The sequence below is a fragment of the Siphateles boraxobius genome, unplaced genomic scaffold, assembly GCF_051911475.1.
Source record: "Siphateles boraxobius isolate OS27281-9 unplaced genomic scaffold, OSU_SipBor_1 30, whole genome shotgun sequence".
NCBI classification, from domain to species: Eukaryota; Metazoa; Chordata; class Actinopteri; order Cypriniformes; family Leuciscidae; genus Siphateles; species Siphateles boraxobius.
In genome coordinates, this window is record NW_027508920.1 from 14,010,992 (window position 1) to 14,027,654 (window position 16,663).

A 16,663-nucleotide genomic window follows, 5' to 3' on the forward strand; every position below is an offset into this window, starting at 1 on the left:
TTTACTTGAGTAGATTTTTAGACCGGTACTTTTACTTGTACTTAAGTAAAATTTCATTGAAGTATTAGTACTTTTACTTGAGTAGAATATTTTATTACTCTTTCCACCTCTGCCGAAACCATAGTGGATGTTATTGAGTGCACTCATTCAATCCCACATTGCGCCGCAATAACGAATATACTGTATAGCCGATGTACGCTCAACGGTTGTCGGAATTCGCTCACTCATTTTCATTCACTCTTTCAAGTAAACAGTATTAGTGGACTAATGTAGGAAATAGTGAATGAGGGTTAAGGGGGCGATTTCGGATTCAGCCAAGCACTCATAAGTTAACTTAAAGCACCCATGAGATTTTTCAGGTGTGTTTATTAGGGATGGAGATAAACTCTGTAGGACAGTGACCCTCCAGGATCCAAGTGGCCCATCTCTGATATACACTGTGATTGACAAACTGGAATGACAAAGTGCATTTGAGAACATTCACACAATACAATCAGATGTCCTCTCACCGTGTGTAGTCCAGGCAGAGTGTGGTGAGGTAGCTGATGCCTGCAGCCTTGCCCAATCTTTCCAGAGACCATTCAGTCAGTTTGCAATCAAGCAGCTCCAGTGATCTGAAGGGATAAACTGTCCTCCCCCTTTTCTCCAAAAGAAGACACTGTCAGAACAAACAGCTGGGTTGGTGAAAAACAATTTTCCATGTGGTAAATTTACAATCATGGATTTTACAATTACTATTATGTTGCACACACACAGTCATGTGGACATTACAACAATACCCTGACAACCACCCATAACACTTTAGCATTGTGATAGTGAGTTTTGCACAGGCAGACAATACTCACTTTTTCTTCAGAATATACAAATTTGGTTAATTTAATCAGTGCTACTTTGTTTCATACTTCTTTTAATATACAACTTATTATTATACAACAGAAAGACCAATGGCACAATTTCCACCACAGTCCAAGAGATTAAAGACTGGTTTGTGCACTCACAGACACTGCTAAGCAGTTGGGAAGATGTCAGTCAAACTGGTTTACTAAAATATATAGCTTAGTATAACAGAGATCAAAGCTGCAGTTCTTGACAAAGTGGCTGTGTGTAATCACTTTCTAACTGTGAGAAAGAGTAATTCCATTTATATATCATTCTTACCCAACATATAAAGCTCCCTTTGAACATCATTCTATAGATAAGTGATGATCTACAGCAGAAAAAAATCTCCCAGAATCTCATCAACATCTTAAAAATGAGGACCTCTTATAGAAGCACTTATTGTTATAACTGTCTGACCAGCACATATAAATCTGTGTATGTGCCAAAATTATATGTTAGGGTTGTTCTAACAGCATTCAAGTGCAGAACTTCAATTGCATGCTTCTCATGTTGTTTTCCTTACATTCTTTGTCTGCAGGTCTGGAAAAATATGGCAATGATTTTCACAGCATCAAAGCTGTTCTGGAAGTAAATCTCACCCTTTAATAGGACATACTTTTCCGATTTATATGAGCTAAAGTGTGAACATGTTGCCCCTGGAAGGGAATGAAAATGGGTGTGGACCACGGGATAATAAAGGTCTAAGTAGCCATACTATGAAAACATGAAAACATCTAAACTAAGTCTTCAAGTTCCAAGTTGGAACTAAAAATCTACAGGACAATGACGCAGCCTGATCTACATTATATGCTAGGCTATTTTCAGGCCCAAAACTAGGATGAAAAATTGTATGACAATACATGTTGGCTTCAGACTAAGTGTTTGCTGATAGGACTACATACTGTATCAGTTCTGAATGAAATGTTGAAGAATGTTGTCAATTCTCAGGTTTCTTTCAAGTTCCTACAGAAGTTACAAGTCTTATATTGCTGGAAAAATAATCAAAAGTTTTGGCAGTAGCCGAGTAAATCCCCTGATTTTCATTAGGCTTTCATGGGTTTGACAGCCTGCCATAGCCTCAGAGGTATTGTGGTTCTTGTTGAAAACACAAGCCAGTAGTTGACTGCCAATGGCCTCTCAAACTAGAAAAGCCCCACCACAATGATAATAAGACCTGTTTTCTAAATCCAAAAGAGAACAGATGTGTCTCTAAAACAAAACAACAGTTAACTATGTCAGTTGCTTCTGGTTTATGCAAAATTTCAATCAAACATGGCAATTTGGTGTGTGGAACAAAAAAGGAGACATTTTAAATAATATACTGATTTCTCTTTGCCATGCAGTTGCAATGAAAGGGGACTGGAGCTTTCAAGCTTGAAAAGGAATGTCATAGCATTACAAAAGTATCATGAAAGGGTTTCATTTTTCATTGTGAATGTTTCATTTTTCACTTCGATAATGATGTGGAAATGCACGGATAAAAAGAATGTGATTAATGGAAAGGGAGGGAGAGAAAGCAGGTACATTTAACACGTAAAGCCAAAATGTTTTGCAACAAAATGCAGAGATGACAGAAAATATTCAGAATTCTGGAACCTGAGGAGTCACGTGGGACCGCCGAGGAAGATGGCAGCATAGTTGTGTAGCTCCATAGGCCCACCAGTATTTTCAATTTATTCGAGCAATTCACTCCACATTTTTATCAAAACTAGTGTCATTGGTAAGATTAAATACTTGGAGAACAAAAGAGTGCTGTAGATCGCAAATGTCGACCTCTACATCGAAGATTTTTAAGGGGATAACGACGAGCCGCATGACGACCAGACAGAATTCGCCGGCACACGAGTTGCCATCAACCCAGCCCACAGACCAAGGTTTCAAGATGGAAAACTTATTATCCGAAATAAGTAAAATGAGCTCTACCTTACAAGTGGTAGCGACGGACGTGTCATCAATAAAAGAGGTTGTTACTGACCTTAAAAATTCGGTGGAGGGCCGCATCTCCAATATGGAAGACATCACCTCGAAGCTCGTCGGTGACGGCGAACGACATGATAAACGCCTGGAAGTTATGTGGAATCGTATAGAGGATTTAGAAAACAGGAGCCGCCGCAACAACGTAAGGATGATTGGTCTGAAAGAAGGGCTGGAAGCAGGTGGATTGATCAAGTGCGTGTGTAAAATCTTATCTGAGGGACTGGGTATTGATCCGGATGGAGAGTTTGAGATTGAGAGGGCGCATTGTGCTCTCGCTCCCAGGCCCAGTGCTGATCAACCACCAAGAATAATTTTGATTAAGTTTTTGCATTCGTCAGCCAGGGAGAAAGTATTACAAGCGGCCAAAGAAAAAGGAATGACGGAATGGGAGGGATGCAGGATTTCATTTTTCCCCGACATGTCAAGAGAGTTGGCCAGAAAACGGAGGGATTTCACCGCTTCGCGGAGGATGCTGAGAAGCGTCAACGTGAAATATACGCTGGCATATCCAGCCTCACTCCGTTTCACATGGCAAGGGAAGAATAGGGTGTTTACATCGAGTACGGATGCAGAGCAGTTCATCAAAGAACGTTGCGGGGCAAAAGGGTGACGGGACCAAATATTCTTTGCAAGATCGCCAAAGTGGAGCATATGGGTCAGGTGCGGCAGGTGGGCAGATGAGTAGGATAACTTTGCTGTCTCGGAACAGTTTTGACAGCTAAAGAAAGGCTGGATAGCTGATTCGGCACTCCACGGACCGCAATCTCGAGGTGTTTGAACGAAGACGGTCCTCAATGATTGGTATGACCGTTCTTTTAGTGTTGTTTTTTGTTCTGATTTTTTATGATATTAAGTTGGGTGAAGGGTTTTTTCAGAAAATAGTTTTGGTGTTTGAAATGTTCAACTGCAGTTTGTTAAATTTAAATAAATGTGCATCACGGTTTTGTATGCCATTCCCCAATAGGGGGCAGTCGCTCAACGCACCTGGTTACGCGCACGATAATGTGCGATTTAGTCACATCAGGTTTATAACATGGAATATTAACGGATGTGGAAGTCCTATTAAAAGAAAAAAGGTCCTGACATATCTCAAACATAAACAAGTGGATGTTGCTTTTGTGCAGGAAAGTCATGTAACAGATAATGAAGCGCTCAAATTCAAAAGAGACTGGGTGGGACATGTATTTTACTCATCATTTACAAGCAAACAAAATGGGGTTATGATCCTAATAAATAAGGAAATTGAACTTTGTTATGTTAACGGAAACTAAAGACGATGTTGGGATGATTATATGTATAGAAAGCCTCATTAATGGAGTTAAAGTGATATTATGCAATGTATACGCCCGAATAAGACAGATCCGGGGTTTATTAATAAGGTAAACAAGATTCTTGGTGACAAAGAGGGGCAAATCATTTTGGCTGGGGACTTTAATCAGGTTATGGATGGGGTTCTGGATAAGAGTAAATATCAGGGACCCTCAATAGCAAGGGATAGGGCTGCCCTTCATTTGCTAACAGAAGATATTGGATTGACTGACATATGGCGCTTGGTAAATCCAAAAGAAAGAGAATATACTTTTTTCTCTCATTGCCTTAAATCTCACTCTAGGATCGATTTTTTCTTGGTTTCAAACTGATTACTGATCAGGTAGTAGACTGTAATATTGGAGCAATAGTATTATCAGACCATGCAACTGTGGAATTGGGTATAGCTCTAAATACAGAAGCTGGTAGAAAGGGAAGATTGCGTTTAAATACTGCATTATTACAAGATGAGGAGTTTAGCACATTATTGGCTGATGATCTGACTTCCTTCTTTGAATTGAACGTAGGAAGCACTGATAAGTTGGCGTCTGTATGGGAGGCCTCAAAAGCATACATTAGAGGGAAATTGATTGCACAGGCAGCCAGAAAGAAAAAGGAAGGAAGATACTTGGTTAAGAACTTGGAAGCAACAATTTGTGCACTGGAGAAGGAGTTGGCTAGACATTACTCTAATGATTTATATCAGGATATTTGTAAATACAAATTCCAATTACATGAGATATATAATAAAAAAGCAGAATATGCTCTATTTAGACTACGGACAAGGTTTTATGAAGGAGGTGAAAAAGCGGGCAAGCTCCTGTCCGGACAATTAAAACAGCAAAATGCTGCTAACATTATTCCGGCAATTAAGAAAGGAGATTCTATGGTATCATTGACAAAAGATATAAACGAGGTTTTTCAGAAGTTCTATAAACATCTATATACATCTTCAGGTAGTCTGGATGGAGAAAAACTAAAAAAAAAAATTTCTAACATGGAGTTACCTAAATTAGATGTATTGCAATCCGGGTCTCTAGACCTTCCCATTACACAAGAGGAGGTTAAAGCTGCAATAACTTCTTTGAAATCTGGCAAATCGCCAGGGGTGGACGGGTTTCCAGCTGAATATTATAGAAAGTATGCTGACACAGTGGCCCCAATTCTAACAGAAGTCTATATAGAGGCATTTGAAGCTGAAGTATTGCCTAGTACTTTCATGGAAGCATTGATAACACTGATACCTAAAAAAGATGGGGATTTAGCAGATCCGGCTAATTTTAGGCCAGTAAGTCTTATTAATGTGGACTGTAAGGTGTTGGCAAAAATTTTAGCTTCACGGTTAGAAAAGGTTCTACCAAGTATAATTTATAAGGACCAAGTGGGCTTCATTAAAGGAAGATCATCAGCTGATAATATGAGAAGGCTAATTCATCTAATGTGGCTAAATTCTTCAGAAAATTCCCCGATCGCAGCTATATCCTTAGATGCCGAAAAGGCTTTCGACAGGGTGGAGTGGGGATTTTTGGCCGCAGCCCTGTCGAATTTTGGATTTGGTCATACTTTTAGGTCCTGGGTTAATTTGTATATAAAAATCCTAGAGCGGCAGTGATGACAAATGGCATGATTTCCTCTTTTTTTACAGTTTCAAGAGGTACTCGTCAAGGATGCTCATTGTCCCCGTTTTTATTCACAATAGTCTTAGAGCCTCTAGCCATTATGATCAGGGCAGACTCAAACATTATGGGAGTAAGGGGGGTAGAGGAGAGGATAGAACATAAGTTAATGCTGTATGCGGATGATATTTTGTTGTTATCTCGTGATCCTCTCAAATCTTTACCTCCATTAATGAGCATTATCAGCACCATCATGAACAGCACTGTGGAAGCAGTGGAGTCATTCAGGTTCCTGGGCACTATCATCTCTCAGGACCTGAAGTGGGACAATCACATTGACTCCACTGTGAAAAAGGCCCAGCAGAGACTGTACTTCCTTCGCCAGCTGAGGAAGTTCAACCTGCCACAGGATCTGCTGATTCAGTTCTACTCAGCCGTCATTGAGTCTGTCTTGTGCGCTTCCATCACTGTCTGGTTTGGTTCAGCTACCAAATCAGACATCAGGAGACTACAACGGACAGTCCGGACTGCGGAGAGGATTATTGGTGCCCCCCTGCCAAACCTCCAGGACCTGTACTCTTCCAGAGTGAGGAAGAGAGCAGGTAAAATCATCACAGACTCCATTCACCCTGGACACCACCTGTTTGAACTGTTACCGTCAAGACGGAGACTCAGATCACTGGCCACAAGAACATCTCGGCACAGGAACAGTTTCTTCCCACAGGCCATTTCCCTCCTGAACAGTTAACACTCCTCCCAAGGCATATGCCTGTAAGTGCAATGCTCCCACTGTTTAGTGCAATATCCCACAACTCAGTTGATACTTATATGTAGATTTATTTATTTATAATATTCAAAACACTGTAAATAGGTTCATAATCTGTAAATCTGAAAATGTCTATTCTAACTAAACCCAACTGTGATAGTTTTATTCTCATATATTTATATTTTTTATTTTTTAATCTTATAATTTGTAGTATTATGTTTCATGTTGTATTTGTATATGTCCACTGGAAGCCTCAGTACCAAAACAAATTCCTTGTGTGTGCAAGCACACTTGGCAATAAAGCTCTTTCTGATTCTGATTCTGATTCTGATTATCCAATTATATTCTAGTGTGTCAGGATACAAAATAAATTAGGATAAGTCGGAAGCTATGCCAATGTCTAGAACTTGTCATTCCCATACAGTGACCCAATTTGGCTTTAAATGGATTCCAAAAGGTATGAAGTACCTTGGGGTTAAATTAACACAGAATGTGGAGGATATAATGTTGTTGAATTATGAACCACTGCTGTCAAAGATAAAAAATAATGTGGACAAATGGTAACACCTGAAACTCTCTTTGTGGGGTAAAGTAAATATTGTTAAAATGGTTATTGCTCCGCAGTTCAATTATATATCCATGATGATACCAGTGAACATTCCAGACCCTGTCTTTAAAAGATATGACAAAATTATCAAGGACTTTTTATGGGAAGGAAAAAGACCGAGGATTAAGATTAGCAAGTTGACCTCCCCAAGAGACAAAGGGGGGCTTGGACTACCTGATGTGAGGATGTATAATATCGCTTTTGAAATGGCCAAACTGGCTAAACATTGGGACGAGACAGATTCGGAGTTGGACTGGATCAAGATAGAACAGAAACTGGCCTCACCATTTCACCCCATTAGCATTCTTTCACAATGCTCTGGAGCTAAATGGGACTCAAATCCAGTGACAATACATTCAAGACATGTCTGGGGCAAAATTCATAAAGTGTGCAGGACATCACATTATAAACAGTCATATGCATCATTGTGGAATAACCCTGAAATTTGTATAGGTAAAGCGGGGGTGTTTTGGAAAAATGGCAGCTTAAAGGGGTAATTGTAATTGGTGATCTGTATGAGAACGGACTTTTTATGTCATACTCTGAATTGGTGAAAAAATACAATATTGGAGGTCAAGGAAACTTTTGGAAGTATCTGCAGATTAGACATTGTGTCAAGAACAAATTTAATGCAAGTAATAACCCTGTTTATGCCTATCTTAAGTTGCCACGTGAAGCTCAGACTGCTTCTATGTGTTACAAATCAATGCTCAGTGTAACTGCAGATACCTGTAACAACCTGAAAACAATATGGCAGAAGGATTTGGGGATTAATATCAATGATAACGACTGGCGGTACATTCTATCTAATGTGGGTAAGAACATTGGGAAGCTAGGGGGAAATTCTTTCAATACAAAATAATACATAGATATTATTATACACCATCTAGGCTTTACAGGATGGGGATAGCTGGAAATAATATGTGCTGGAAATGTAATGAAGAAGAGGGTACTTATTTACATATGATTTGGGAATGTTCATGAAAATTCTGGCAGTACTTGAAGAGTGGATGGGGTCTAATTTACCTGTGTAACCACGATTATGCCTTCTTGGAGATAAATCAGTGATACCCAACATAGCAAAAAATAAATTTACCCTTATTAAGAGTGGCTGTATTACAGCTGCCAGGATGATTTTGCGAAATTGGAAATGCCCCAAAACCCCAGACCTAAAAGACTGGGTTGATGGGATGATTGAAATTGCTTCATATGAGAGCATGTTGGGGAGACTGCATAATGAGGGAGAAATGAAAAAAACATGGGATCATTTTTGGCAGCATATAAAAATGGTGTAAATAGGACTGCTTAATAATGGTTTAATTTTCATGTGCTTTTGTTTTGGTTGTATTCCACTGATGGGGACTAGTGGCTGAGTGTGTAATTGCAAAAGTGATTACTGAATAATGTGGTGATGTACTCTGATGTTTTGACTGTTGAACAATAAAAAAGTTGAATTATAAAAAAGAATTCTGGAACCTGAAATTGTTGTGTAATTCAAAACTCTTTCCAGAGCTAAACTGATCTGATGTTAACATAAGATGTTAACAGTTATGGCTCATTACCATTTACTGCTGAGATAAAATACACATATCTTACTGTGAGTGATGTGACCAAACAAGCATTTTTTATTTTTGAACAGAAAGGTTTGGTTTGAATTGCAGTCGGCTTGGCTTCCCTGGAGGACTCTTTCCCTATAGTGTAACAAGCATCCAACAAGACTAAATGACTTCCATTACTGGCAATCACAAAACTAGGATTTACAGTAAAGTGGGATCAATGCTCACCAGCTCAACTATATCTTTTTGCTTGAGAGACAGACGCCAGATGTGGAATTCTTGTGCGTGTGTGTAACGCTCATTTCGTATAGCCATTAACAGAGGCTGAAGGGTGGGCAGAGTAGCGTCTGAGGGCCTGCAATCTGGAAATGACAGAGTTATCTACAGGGAAGGGAGAGGAACAGACAGAAACAGTGAGTGAGGAGATGCATGCAGTAGACATTTTTAACAAAACATTAATATAAAGGAAATCTGGGAACACATTTTGCAAGAGCTCATATTTTTTACCCTCACCCTGTCCCTTTAGGGGCTCCGTAGCCTTTTTCGGGGTTTTTTTTGCATTGTGACATACTAAGACACCTGTACTGAATTCCACCTGAATTATTATAATACAAAAAAGCATTTATTTTGACTGTAATGCACAAAAAGCAATGTAAAGTAAAACTGTCAAGGCCTGAGCACATGGCTCTGTCTTTGTTTGTGTTGGCCACGTGCTCCTCTTGTCCCGCCTCCTTGTTTCCGTTACCATGCCACCTTGTTTAGTCCACTAGTCCTTGTTTCACTAATTGTTCTCACCTGATCCTCATGTGCTCTGATCCCTTTATATTGTGCCTCTTTCCCTCATGTCTTTGCTGGTTTGTTTTTTGTGCTTTGTGGTTTATTCCTATTTGCTTGCCTGAGCGTATGGTTAAACCTAGTTCTTTTTGTGAATTTGATCGTTTCTAGCTCTAGTGTATCCTTTTGATGTTTTCCTTCTATTCTTGTAAGTATGGGCAAATGAAGCACTTAGGCTTTCCCCTGAATGTTTCGATAAAAGATCGAAGCATCAAGAGTGTCGAAAACAGCGCCATCTTGTGGCAGGACAAATTTATAGCAGCTATGTTTATGAGCAGCTGAGTGCGCAGCGCCGTTCTTTTATCCATTGAACACAAATAAAAGCCTAGACGGTGGGCTGATGTAACTTGTATGGAGGTACTGCCTCTTCTGCTATACAATACTTTCTCTACACTCAAGGTCTTTCCACAGAAACACTGATTTGATTAATTTTTCCCAACTTATGTCTGTGTGTCTTGTATGCCAGCTGGAGTGCCCGGTTGAGCCACTGGAGGGCACTCTCTTCTTGTGTTTTATGTTTTTGTTATGTGTTATGTTGGACTCATTATGTTTAATTATGTTTCAGTTGTGTTTGATTACCGGTTATTGAGTTCCTTATTTAAGCCTGAATGATCCCTGTGTCTGGTGCGAAGTCTTGTTACATTGTAAGCATACATCTCTGAGCATTATTCCCTGTTTTAGTATTCTGTATTTCCCTGGACTCTTGACCCTTGCCTGTCTTCTGGACTATTTATGCCTGCCTCGATCTAAGCCTGTTATCACCCATGAGTTACTGAATTGCCCCTTGTTTAACTGTATGCCTGGGTTTATGTCTGCTTGTGTTTAAGTTGAAATAAAGTGCTGGACATGGAGAGGTTTTGCAAATTCAACATGGGTTATAGGCCGAAAGTTGAATGAACGAGTACTTTCGTGTCCTTTCGATTTCTTACAGGTTGAGTTGTTGTTGCCCATTACACGCCAGACCAGAGATACCGCTTGATGCCATCTTGGCATCCGAAGCGGGACCAGAATGTGTGTGTGTGTGTGTGTATGTGTGTGTGTGTGTGTGTGTGTGTGTGTGTGTATTTTTGGTGTGGTCTTTTAAAACAACAAAACAAAAACTCTTCTAGCACGTGTATTTACCTGTGTCAGCTGTGTTGTCGATGCCTTGAGAGAAAAGACAGTGCAGAGCGCGAAAGCACCAAAGTGACTGAAGGATTGCCGTAAATCAGTATCTCTGGTCGTACGATGTGTATGACGTCACTGACATTTTAAAAGACTTTTTAAAGCAAATAAGTATATACATTTTCTTTGCATCTCCTTTCAAATACAACATTCAAATTACTAGACAAGTGCTCAAAAGTGGATTTTTAGGGGTAAAGCTCCATAGACCTCCATTCATTCTGACAATACGCAAAACAATTCGCGTTCCGGCACGGAGATTTATAAAACATTGCACTGCGTACTCGATACGTGCATTGAAGCTTCAGTGTCAAATGTAACATCACTATACTCTTGTTCTAGTTAGTTTTTGTCTCTTGTTTCTCTCTATTGTTTTTATTTCTACTCTAGATTATCATCTCCAGTATCTAGTTTCTACAGTAGTACCCTGTAAGTTTGTTCTTGTTTTATTTTTTGATTACAAGTTTCAGTCATTTTATTCCTAGTTTTCTTTTCTTTTCTTTTCTTTTGCTTCTCTAGTTATTGTTTTGTTTCAGTCTTTATTTTTATAGTTCCTATTTAATTACTCTCTCTTTAGTGCCTTGCCTGTTTATCTAGTCTTGTCTTGTTCATTGAGAGTCTTGTTTGTCCCTGCCCTGCATCCTGTGATTTCCTGGCCACTGACCATCACTGCCTAGCAGCTAGACTGTGGGAGCAGACTTATACTCAAGTGTCAAGCCTCTGGTTCTGTGAGCCTCTGCCTGGCAGCAAAACTGGTGCTACATTGAAGAGATCATCAAGCCTCTGGTTCCTCAACCCCCTGCTTGTCTTCCTCACCATCATCCCACCTGGTGCTGCCACTTCCTCTGCAGTCCTCAAGCTCGTGGTCACCCCAGCACTGGTCTCAGAGGTCATCCTCCCTGGCCTGTCATCGTGTTGTCTGCCCTGCCCGACTGTTTCACGCCCCACTCTCCTTGTTGTGCCCTTCTACAGTCTTGTCAATAAAACGCACTGTCCATTCTGCGTCTGAGGCTGCGTTCCAGTCCACTTTTAGACATGCACTTGCAAATTTCCCTAAGCACTTCCCCTTGGGGGAATCCCTGCCGTCATTTTAAAGTGCGTTCCACTTCGTGAAGTGAACGAGGGAAGTTTATATGGATTTGGCCCTCATTCCCTCGATTTTTGCTCTCCCTACTTCATATGTACACTTCAGGCAGTTCCATATACCACAATGCAACACGATTGTGACATCTCTGCAGATCTCATCTAATCACCACCACCAAAAACAACTCTATGATATATTAATTAGAATTTTTTTATATAAAACAACCCAAACACATCTATATACATTTGGATACTGCATTAAACAAATTCTTAAAGGGAAAAAATTGTAAATAATAAATCAACTCCATAGCTGATTCCAAGTGATCAAGGGCTTAGGACATTCCAGTTCAGCCCATTGCAGTTTCCGCCAGAAGTGGGCACTCGTGCAACGTAAGCAATGACGCACATCCAAGTGAACGAGACGGAGGGAAGTTAGCGAGTGAAGGCCTGAAGGGTATGACAATTTTGGACTGGAACGTAGCCTGAGTCCTCTCTCTCTCTTGCAGAACCTGACAACCTCATTGGCTCCCACAAGTCCCATGACCAAACGTCATGACATCGCAGAACCAATGAGGTTTTGTGGTAGTTGAGCTGATCAATAATTTTATTTGAAAGTGAATAAAGGCTTACATTTTAATCTGTTCATAATACTCCTCATCATATGGCTTCAGAAGGCTTGGAATCTACCAGTCCGAAAAAATTTACATTTTTGAATAAAGAGAAATTCACTTAAAGATATTACAGAAATTATCCAACTAACATTTTACTTTTAGAAATTGGAAAAGAATGCTCCTTTTGTAATAATAATGAGGAGGTGTTCTGTCATTTGTTTTCTGATTGTCTACATTTTGGAAATCCTTTTTTTTTTTTTCTTAATCTTTTTTTTTTTTTTTTAAGATAAAATGTGAAATAAGAATGATTATTATAGGCAAAAGTAGGCTACGGGCAATTTTGTAAATAGGCCTATTTCTGAATCGCAAATTCTTTCTTTAAAAATCCTCTGTAAGGCTTTCTATAATGAACTTTTTTTAATGAGGGTCACTTACGGCTATGTAAAATATAAAATGTACAGTAGGCCTACTATGTTAAGTAGGCTACTATAGATCTGAAATGTTTTTTTAAACCCCATTTTTGAAGTTACAGACTTTGGTGCCTGTTTTTATGTAAAAATGTTATGTTCTTTAATAAGAGCCTATAAACCTGTTTTAGAGCAGCGCCATGACTTGTGTGAATATGAATTGAAAGTGAGGCTGTGAGGGATAGACTTACCGTGTTTTCAATGGCATCCGCTGAAAAACGATGTATAAACCTCATTCACTTGTAATTTTCCGCAGCTCATGTTGTCTGGAGTTTTTGGCTACTATAATTTATTGGAAATATATTTTTGCAGTGTTTCGTCAGCAAAACAATATAAAATATATTTAAATAACTTACAAAGAATAACAGTAGAAAGATGTAACGTTAGGCCTAAGCTAGATGTCTATCCGTCACTTTCGCTTTCATTCCTATTAAAAATCAAAGATTTTCAAAGTTTATTAACCGTTTCCCTCCGTAAAATACCTTTTTGAGATGTTGTTGTTTGTCGATGTGGTGAAGGATGTCCTGTTTGAGCACTGCACTGGGACAGCTGTCATTCTGCATGCAGTGATGCTCATATCTTCTCCAGAGAGCGCGGAGCTGCAGCACCACTGCATCATCGACGGCGCTGGACACTCCAGACTGCGCCTTTCGCATTATGATTAGGAAATTAATTTATTTAAAGCATTTAATGTGTTAATGTCAAAGTTTTTCCAACGAGTTAACCTGTCGATAAATATGTTTGAATGCGTTTATCAAATTTGTTTTGGAAGTGTCAGCGTTCTTCAAGAGCGGTCTGTGTGTTGCCGTAGCAACAGCAAACCCAAACAACACGTTGTTAGATCCTCCCTCTTACCAATTTGGAACAATAGGTATATTTTATTTAGGAACAAGTCACTCTTTATAAGAGATTGGTGGGAAATAGGTATCTGGTCTGTTGTTCATTTTCTAGATGAGGAAGGTAATTTTATGAATCACAGGACTTTCTGTGAAAAGTATAATTTTCAATGTGATTACCGGTAGCTATAAACTTAATCATAAGGTTTTGAATTTTATTTCAAAGGCCTTTGCTCTGTTGGTTAGAAATCCAGTGCCCAATGTAACTGAAGCTCTTCATCTACAATCTTAAAAAATAAATGGACTGGATTTTGTAATGAGTAGTTTTCCAAACAAATTCATACGAACTTTATTAACCAAGATAAATGCCCAAATCAAGCTAGTCAAAATAATGTGACTCAAACTTTTCCCAAGAGCTATATATTAATAAATTAATAACTAGCCCTATGTATTTTCCTTTCCAATACCCCCCAAAGTTAAGGAACTTTCAAACTTTTAACGATATAACCATCCAACTTCTTAGTTAGGCCTAGATATAACATTGATCACAATAATTGCACTTTCTGTGATTCTAAATTGAAACAACAGTAGGCCTATTCTTGTTTTTTGACTGTACAATTACTAGAACCTTTTGGTTTGACATGTACAAGTGGCTTAAAATTATAATTAATTTGATTTCTTCATTTTCGAAAAATGACATAACTTTTAGTATAATAATGGAAGATGTACACGTTGAAAATACTAAAAGAATACACCGCTATATTGACTAAGTAGCTAAACATTTTGATTTTATTATATGTGCACTGATTTGTTCATTGTTATAAATACTTTTAAGAGATGAACTAAAGTTATAGGCTTTTGCTTGTAGTCCATATTTTGGTGCTGTTTGTACCAATTGTTTCGAGAAATGCACTTACTGGTTTGCAAATGTTAAGGATGATTCAAGAAATGTACCAAACAGTGGCGGCTGCTGGTCTTTCAAAGAGGGGAGGCTCATTTTTTGGGAAAAAAATACTAAGTAATAGTGGTTACTATCCTACACCTATAACCATTACTACACCTATAACCATACAACTAAGGTTACTGTGGTAAAAGCATGGTAAGTGTTGGTTACAGTGCATTTACAACAGATGACACATTAAAACTACCAATAATGTGGTAAAAGCATGGTAAGTTTTATGATAACTTTCCTTTACTACACGGTGTATAGTAAAGGACAGTAATCATAAAACTTACCATGCTTTTAGTAAAGGACAGTAATCACAAAACTTACCATGCTTTTTTGTTAAACTGAAACAAGGAATGTGGTGTATAATTGTGTGAAATGTATGATGAAAATTGGCAAGCAATTTCGCCAAGCAAATATCAAGAAATAGATTGCAGCAGTTTGTCTTACTTTCAAAATCCGTGATGGGACTGACTGAGCCTGAATAGCTTGGGAATGTATGAGAAGGAAATCGAGTCAGCCTACCTGCTATATGTAGCTGATTCTGAATGAACTCGTCTTCGAGATTAACGTGTTGTAACGCATTTTTAGTCAAAAAAATGTTAACACAATAATAGATATTTTACCTTTAATTTTTTGACATTATTAGGGAAAGCTTAGCTTCCCTTGCAGTCTTAAAGAAATCCCCACTGGTACCAAAGTGACTGAGAAAAACTGTAACATCTCTTTTTACATTTGACGGAGGTAAAAAGGAGTTGTGTGTGTAATGACATGAAGGGTAAATAAATAATGAAGTTACATTTTTGGGTGAACTAATCCCTTAAATATGCTATTTTGTAACAAACCCCGGTGATAAATTATGGGGTGTCACTGCCATGTTGTATAACACAGATAAAAAAAATTGGCCAGACTGAATGTTGCATAACTTTTAGTTAGTTGTGCACAATTGAATGGTGTCCGTGGAATATAAAACTAAACTGATTGCACTGTTTTTAATTACTTTGTGCAATGTCACTTCTTTTTCACATTGCAAGCAAAGTACACTTTTCTAAAATTTTTAGCTCTGCTCAACAAGGGAAAAACTAGGTTTTAGAAAGATCCAATGGTAACATGTTTTTGAAACTTTGTTGAAACCTGTTTTTGCCAAGTTCAGAATAAAAACATGTCCCTGTTGATTGCTGCCATACTGCTCATTTTAATGACGGCCATCATTTTATGCCGCCACCTTTATTGAAACCACAAACATTGATACCATGAAAAGCAAGAGAGATGCATATTATGAAAAAAGTCTTTATTGGGCCTCCAAACCACAGAAAAGAGCACATGTTTAAACACCATTTTTAACAACTTTTTGTGCAGTAAAAGATGATCATGCAGTCTCTTGTGGTGTCCTGCAGGAGACATGAAGCCAGAGATCTTTATTAGACTGACTGTTCCCCAGCCTGAACTCTGGAGTCAGACTTGTTTGCCCCACTGCACCCCTTCGATGAGTCTACCACTGATGGTATTGGGAATCCAGATTGATTGTTGGAATCTCTCAAATGTTGGCCTTAGCTAATACACCATCACCCGGTTTCAAAGACAAGGCTTAGCTTAGTCCCAGACAAAAATGTATTTTGAGCTGTTTTAACTGAAAGCAACTTGCACTGACATATCTTAAAATATTTCAGTGCCATTGTTTTGTCGCAAGATGCACACCAAGGCATTTCTAAGGCATGTTTATAAAAGCTTATTAAATGTCCTAATTGAACTAAGGCCTAATCCTGGCTTAATCTAAGCCCTGTCTGTGAAACCAGGCCAAAGTATCAGTGAATTGTACTGCAAATGTCTGTAGAATTTACTAAGTGTGTCAAACACTCATGACTAAGCTGTTTTGAGACATTTTACACTGCCTCAGAAGATCACACCAGGTGCCACTCCTGTCAGCTAGGAACAGAAAACTTAGGCTATGTTTGCACAGGCTCACCAAAATTGGACAATAGAGGATTGGAAAAACATTGCCTGGTCTGATGTGTC

The 16,663-nt window shown here is 38.7% G+C and overlaps 1 protein-coding gene across 2 annotated transcripts in view; it reads right to left on the minus strand.

The window, feature by feature from the left end:
* LOC143757282 (uncharacterized) overlaps window positions 1–13,583 on the minus strand; it is a 42,926-nt gene extending 29,343 nt beyond the window's left edge. For both annotated transcript variants that reach the window (XM_077248308.1, XM_077248309.1), the window contains exons 1-3: window positions 13,348–13,583; window positions 8,938–9,090; window positions 510–658 (exon numbers count right to left, since the gene is read on the minus strand). In XM_077248308.1, the coding sequence (XP_077104423.1) occupies window positions 510–658; window positions 8,938–9,090; window positions 13,348–13,521 (476 nt within the window). In that variant the 5' untranslated portion in view covers window positions 13,522–13,583. The remainder of the gene's footprint in view (window positions 1–509; window positions 659–8,937; window positions 9,091–13,347) is intronic.
* Between the last annotated feature and the right edge of the window lie 3,080 nt (window positions 13,584–16,663).